This window comes from Myripristis murdjan, chromosome 8 (genome assembly GCF_902150065.1).
Source record: "Myripristis murdjan chromosome 8, fMyrMur1.1, whole genome shotgun sequence".
NCBI classification, from domain to species: Eukaryota; Metazoa; Chordata; class Actinopteri; order Holocentriformes; family Holocentridae; genus Myripristis; species Myripristis murdjan.
Window position 1 is genome coordinate 35991182 of NC_043987.1, and position 7500 is coordinate 35998681.

At 48.0% G+C, this 7500-nt stretch overlaps 1 protein-coding gene across 1 annotated transcript in view; it reads left to right on the top strand.

Moving 5' to 3' along the window:
* Window positions 1–7500, top strand: part of LOC115363499 (integrin alpha-3-like) — a 45312-nt gene that overhangs the window by 7206 nt on the left and 30606 nt on the right. The window contains exons 3-12 of the mRNA XM_030057751.1: window positions 168–295; window positions 501–592; window positions 888–1024; window positions 1339–1448; window positions 1591–1683; window positions 2191–2250; window positions 2347–2506; window positions 6490–6683; window positions 6771–6859; window positions 7066–7199. Coding sequence (XP_029913611.1) covers window positions 168–295; window positions 501–592; window positions 888–1024; window positions 1339–1448; window positions 1591–1683; window positions 2191–2250; window positions 2347–2506; window positions 6490–6683; window positions 6771–6859; window positions 7066–7199 — 1197 coding nt within the window. The remainder of the gene's footprint in view (window positions 1–167; window positions 296–500; window positions 593–887; window positions 1025–1338; window positions 1449–1590; window positions 1684–2190; window positions 2251–2346; window positions 2507–6489; window positions 6684–6770; window positions 6860–7065; window positions 7200–7500) is intronic.

The following is a 7500-nucleotide window of genomic DNA, read 5'->3' on the forward strand; positions in this document are numbered from 1 at the left end:
CTGCACAATGCAACAAACACGACACTGCACAATGCAACAAACATGACACTGCACAATGCAACAAACATGACACTGCACAATGCAACAAATCACAACAACACCGTACGCAGCGTGACGACGCAGCACGACAGTCATGTGACCTGCTGACTCGTGTCTCGTCTCGACAGCCTGTTGGTTGGAGCTCCCAAGGAGAAGGCGGAGTCTGGTGTTCCAGCCAATCAAACAGGAGGAGTGTACAGCTGCCCCATCACAGCTGACCGGTCAGAATGCTTCAGGATGAACCTCATTGGCTCAGGTCAGAGTGACAGAGTTATCACGGACCAATTAAGTTAAAGCAAATGTTCTCATGTAGTAAACCTGCAGCCACTGGTTTACTGTCATTATCATTTAGTATCAGTACTGGTACTGTTGTTGTTATTATCAGCCAATCATCTCCTGTGGTGGGCGGAGCCTGGCGCTGCCTGTGTGTCAGCTGACTGCTCTGTCCTGTTATGTTTCAGACGACGACCTGGACTGGACCAAGGACCTGGTTGAGGACATGTGGTTGGGCGTCTCAGTAGCCAGTCAGGGCCAGCCTGGGGGGCGGGTCTTGGTGAGCCTCTGTTTTTATTGGCTTACAGAGCTGTCACTCATAATCTACAAACTCCACATAAGCATGTTGTGGTAGCGGGTCCCTGCAGGGCCGTGTCTTCAGAAGGGGCTCTGCAGCTGGTTGAGAGTCAGGTTGGGGGTCCGGGGGCTCAGGGGTGATCACACAATTAAAAATTCTAAAAAGTGTTTGTAATGAATTTGGTGTGTTGATGCATGGTGTCATCTCCAGTGTGACTCCACCAGTAACATTGCAGTTAGTGGATTATTCCAGATTCTAATCCCTGTGATGCTGGCAGGCCTGCGGTCATCGCTTCGTTAAGTTCTACGGCGTTCTGCAGCTCAGGCACATGATTGGCAAGTGCTATATCCGTGGCAACGACCTGCAGTACGACCCCGACGACATCCAGTGGCAGAGCCCGCACCAGGTGTGCAGGTAAACACCAAGCTCCTTTACATCACATGACACTGGATCACACTGGACCAGATTACATCAGATCAAATCAGCTTAGATGAGTTTACATTAGATTATGTTGGATCAGATTACACTTGATCAGATCTGATTTGATTGGTTTAGATCAGATTAGGTTTTTTTTTTTTTAGGCTCTTTTACATCTCAGATGATATGGAAACAGAACCAGAAGTAAACTGTTCTGTGTTCCTACGGCAGAAACATCCAAAACAAAACCAGTATCTGAGTGTGTGTGTGTGTGTGTGTGTGTGTGTGTGTGTGTGTGTGTGTGTGCGCAGCCACATTGGTGAGCTCAGGGGCAGTGAGATCATGTGTAACACGGGCATTTCAGCTGCCATCACCCAGACTGAGGTCATCGTGGGCTCGCCGGGAAGCTTTGAATGGCAAGGTGAGGTTCTGTTCTGTTCGGTTCTACTGGGCTCCGTTTGGCTCTGTTCTAGTCTCTGCTCTGTTCCATGCTACAGTTATTGCCTGCAATTGTGTGTGTGTGTGTGTGTGTGTGTGTGTGTGTGTGTGTGCGTGTGCTGCAGGTAATGTCCACGTGTCATGGAAGAACCCAGACAGTCAGTATGACACCAAGACCAGTGCCTTCAAGAACATGGACCGCAGAAACATTTATATAGGTAGTGTACCGTTACATAGACTGTACCATTATATAGACTGTACCATTATAGACTGTACCATTACATAGACTGTACCGTTATAGACTGTACCATTATAGACTGTACCATTACATAAACTGTACCATTATATAGACTGTACCATTATAGACTGTACCATTACATAGACTGTACCATTATAGACTGTACCATTACATAGACTGTACCATTATAGACTGTACCGTTACATAGACTACCATTATACAGACTGTACCATTATATAGACTGTACCATTATATAGACTGTACCGTTACATAGACTGTACCATTATACAGACTGTACCATTATACACTGTACCGTTACATAGACTGTACCATTATATAGACTGTACCATTATAGACTGTACCATTATATAGACTGTACCACATTTTCCATAAAATGTATCATTGTGTAGCAAACATTAATATTTGTGTGTGTGTGCATGTGTATGCATGTGTGCGTGTGTGTGTGTGTGTGTGTGTGTGTACACAGGATACTCAGTGACTCAAGCCCCTCACCTGTTATCTGGGGATGCTGTAACCATAGTAACTGGTAAGGTGTTTTCTGTGACCCTACTGACAGACTGACCAGTGGTTTTGATTGACGGGTGGACAGGTGGTTTGATTGACAGGTGTTTGTGATTGACAGGCGCTCCTAAGGACAATAAGAAGGACGGGCGTGGCTCGGTGCTGCTGGCGGTGATGCGGGCGGCGGACGGCGAGCTGGAGCTGCAGCAGACTCTGCGTGGAGAGCAGACGGGCTCGTACTTCGGCAACGCCGTGGCCGCCACCGACCTCAACAGCGACGGGTACACACCTCACACACAGAGCGGGCGGAGACGCCGTCACCTACACATCAGATTATCACCAATACACACCTCTACATAACACATATCAGTGCATAATCAGCATATCAATATAAATGTCAAAATATGCTCTGCTTGACCGCGGCTACACTTGCCGGCTACACCTGCCTTTCTACCTGGCCGTGTTTTGGTGAGCCAGGATGTGGATCAACGCAGTGACAGCTAGTCTCTTCTCGACTTCAGTGCTTTCCCTGATAAGCTCCTTGTCAGCCCTTCTCCAATACTCTGAGCTTCTCAAACTGCGCTATCACCCAACTGCACGGACTGTCCCACCAACGCTACTCCACAGCCCGGAATACACCTGCTTCCAGCGCCTGGACACAGCTCGCTTACCTCGCCACAGATATCTTCATCGTGGGACCCGACGGAGCTTCAACATAGATGACTCCACTACAATCAACTCTTTTTGGTCTTCGTTTTGCCTTCATCCTCATCCAAGATTATCCATCAGGAGGGTGGATCCTAGTGTCCCAGCCAATGTATCCAGGTTGGCTAATAGCACTATTTCCCACTTGTGCGACCAACATGATCTTCACTGTGGATTATTTAACATTCACTCACTCTTGGGCAAAGGACATCTTCTCCAGGAGCTCATTAATGACTGCAATTATGACTTTTTGAGTTTAGTAGAGACATGGCAACAAGTAAACGACTTTTCCCAGCTGAACGAAGCAACCCCTCCTGGGTTTGTTTACACCTGCCAGCCTCGCGCCACCGGTTGTGGTGGAGGTCTCGTGATGATTCATCGTGAGAGTTGGAAAGTCTCGCCTGTCTCTACCCCAGTCTACCAGTCATTTGAGTCTCTTGTCACTAAAGTGAATGGACCATCCCCAATCATCCTAGCTACTGTTTATCGCCCTCCCAAGTCCAACCCGATTTCATTAATGAATTTTCTGTATTCCTCACTCACATTTCCTCTCTCTCCCACAATATAATTCTTCTTGGTGACTTCAATATACACATTGACAATGCCAATAACTACCTCACAAAAGATTTTATGTCCAGTTTTGATTTGCAGCAGTTTATTGATTTTCCCACCCACTCTAAAGGCCATATCCTGGATCTACTGTTGCTCTGGTGTCACTCCCACTAATTACTCTGCATCTGATCTCCCCATCTCTGACCATAAGCTAATCTCATTTAAAGTTAAGGTGTCATTATTCAAAGCCAAACTGCCCCGTGTGATACAGTTTCACAATATCAAGAACATTGATCCAGCTGCATTGGCCACTGGTATTGCCGATCTCCCTGGCATCAACCCTACATCCACCCCAGATGAACTGGTCAGCCACTACAACAGTGGCCTTCAAAATCTCCTGGACACCCTAGCCCCTTTGAAATCATGGACTGTTTCCTTCGCCCAGTCTGCTCCCTGGCTCACGCCGGAGCTCCGTCAACTGAAGGCCCGAAGTCGCCAACTGGAACGCCTTTACAGGAGAACTGGTCTCACCACCACCACCTCCACAAGGACATGTTCAATACTCACTTCCTCTTCTATAAAGACTCTCTCTCCGCTGCTAAATCCAAGTACTATGCAGATTTAATCAGTTCAGGCCCCCGGCAACTGTCAGGCACTATTCTCTCTGGTTCACAAAACACTAAACCCACCGGACTCTCTCCCTCCCCATTTTTACTCTACTACAGAATATTGCAACTCCATTTTGTCATTTTTTAGTACCAAGATTGACCAAATGCACCTGCAGCTAGTCCCCCATATCTCAGCCAGCTCTCCCAGCCCAGACGACCAAATCCCTTTCTCCCATCCCTTCTCTACCTTCACCCTTCCCACTGTAACTGAAATATCTGACCTTTTCCGTAATTCCAAGCCATCCACTTGCCAACTTGATCCTCTCCCTACTGTTCTGGTTAAAACTGGCAGAGAACTCCTGGCCCCTATCATACCTGGGATTATTCACTCCTGTCTCATCTCTGGTATTGTTCCATCACTCCTCAAATCAGCAGCAGTAACCCCGGTTCTCAAGAAACCTGGTGCTGACCCCAACAACTTCAACAATCTCCGCCCAATCTCCAACCCTCCCCTTCCTTTCCAAACTGGTTGATAAATCTGTGGCCTCCCAACTCCATACTCACCTCTCTCTAAACAGTCTTTAATCACTCTCTAATCAGTCTGGTTTCTGTCCACTCCATCGCAAGGAAACTGCTCTTGTTAAAATAACCAGTGACCTCCTCATGGCTGCAGACTCTGGACTTCCCACCATTCTCATCCTCCTTGACCTGAGCTCTGCGTTTGACACCATTTCCCACACCATTCTCACTGACTGATTAGCCTCCATTGGGCTATGTGACACACCCCTGGACTGGTTTATATCCTATCTGTCTGACCGTACCCAGTTTGTTCAGCTCAAATCCTTCAAATCCCATCCCTCCCCCCTTTCCTCTGGTGTTCCTCAAGGTTCTGTCCTTGGACCTCTTCTGTTCATCATCTACCTCTTCCCACTTGGCCAGATCTTTCAAAAACACAGGATACAGTTCCACTGCTACGCGGATGATACCCAGCTCTACCTGTCCACCAAACCCTCCTCATCTCTCCCTCCCACCTCCCTCTCAAACTGCCATCTGGAAATCACACCCTGGTTCGCCAATAACTACCTTAAGCTAAACAGCAATAAAACAGCAACTTCTCCTTGTTGGGACTAAAAACACCATCTCCAAAATAAACGACTTTTCCATCTCCATCGACGATTCATCAGTCTCCCCCTCTCCCCAGGTTAAGAGCCTGGGTGTCATCTTCGACTCCACCCTATCATTTCAGTCTCATATCAGTAATGTCACTTGGTCAGCATACTTCTATCTACGTAACATTTCCCATCTCTTGTCATGGAAGTCTACAGCAAAAACGGGAGAATCATACACACCAAAGCTTGGAGGGAGATTGTCAATGTGACAGAGGTGACAGGAAGCTTTTAAGGTCTTCAGATTTTACATATACTTTGCATGTCTTGCATAGTCAATCAGGTAATAAAGCAATAAAAACTTTCCAGAAACAGACCTAGTTAATGAACAGGCCTAGTCATGAATTCCAGACAAGTAACTGATCACTTCTAAATGAGATAAGATGGTAGAGGGTCTGCTCCATCGCAAATATCACCAGTTTACCTCTGAGGTCATACAAAGGCTAACGTAATACATGATTTTAATGGTAAATTCCTTCACACTCTCACCACTCAGAGTGCTGAGACCCTGGTTCATACCCTTGTCCTACCCCGGCTGGATTACTGCAACTCTCTCCTTTATGGCCTACCCGACAAATCTATCCATAAACGGCAACTGGTTCAAAACTCTGCTGCCCGCATCGTCACCGAAACCCCCTCCATCTGCCATATAACACCGGTTCTACAGCAACTCCATTGGCTCCCCATGAAATACCGTTCCATGAACAGGATCCTCCTGCTCACGTTTAAGGCCATCAACAACCCCACAGTACCTCAGCGACCTCCTCCACATCAAGACACCCACTCGTTCCATCCAGCTTGTCCTCCCTCCGGCTCACCAAGCCACTGTGGGATCAAGAGCTTTCAGCCGTGCTGCCCCCCACCTCTGGAACGCTCTCCCCCAGGACGTTCAGCACGCCACCTCCCTAACCTCGTTTAAACCCCAACGTAAAGCCCATCTCCTCAGACAGGTCGACTCACCGGAGGTGGAAGGACCTCACCCTGCTCACTGTGTCTGTGCTGTGTGGATGGACTCCTGTTGTGAGGTTTCACTGTTTGACTGTTGCTGCTATTGTACGGTGACCTTGACTGTTCAGAAAGGCGCCTATAAATAAAATGGATGATTATTATTATTATTATTATTATTTTTCCTTTGCTGCAGCCAACAGATCTGATCCTGTTCTTTTGTTTGGTTCTCCTGTAAACTCTGTGTGTGTGTGTGTGTGTGTGTGTGTGTGTGTGTGCATCCTCCAGGTGGAACGACCTCCTGGTGGGCGCTCCTTTTTTCTTCCGGCGGCAGGCGGAGGAGGGCGGGGCCGTGTACGTTTACATGAACGCGGGCGGCCGGCTGGCGTCGCAGCCCACGCTGACGCTGCGCGGCCCGGCCGGCTCGGCGTTCGGCATGGCGCTGGCCGCCGCCGGAGACCTGAACCAAGATGGCTTCCAGGGTGAGGGCGCACAGCGGCATCATAACACGGTAAAGGGCAATGACACTCAAAACCTGAATAATAATCAGCAGCTGTGATCTGCTGCAGACTTCGCCGTCGGCGCTCCTTTCCACGGAACAGGAAGTGTGATGATTTGGACAGGAAGTGCCCAGGGAATCTCCATGAAGCCCAGCCAGGTCACACACACACACACACACACACACACACACACACACACACACACACACACACACACACGCACACACACACAAACATTTATTTACATAGAAATATCACTGATTATTACTGAAACTGTTGTTTTCTACCTGTCTGTCTCTGTTTTTCTCTCACCTGTCTGCCTCTACCTGTCTGCCACTCACCTGTCCTACCTGTCTGTGTGCAGGTGATAGAGGGGCGACAGGTGTGGTCTGGTTTCAGGATGTTTGGTTACTCCCTGTCAGGTGGGCTCGACGTCGACGGGAACAGATACCCTGACCTGCTGGTGGGCTCTCTGGACGACACGGTCGCCCTGCTCAGGTAAACAAACACGTAAACAAAGAGGTAACCACCCTGCTCAGTAAACAAACATGTAAACAAAGAGGTAAACACCCTGCTTAGGTAAACAAACATGTAAACAAAGAAGTAAACACCCTGCCCAGGTAAACAAACACGTAAACAAAGAGGTAAACACGCTGCTCAGGTAAACAAACACGTAAACAAAGAGGTAAACACCCTGCTCAGGTAAACAAACACGTAAACAAAGAGGTAAACACCCTGCTCAGGTAAACGAACACGTAAACAAAGAGGTATACACCCTGCTCAGGTAAACAAACACGTA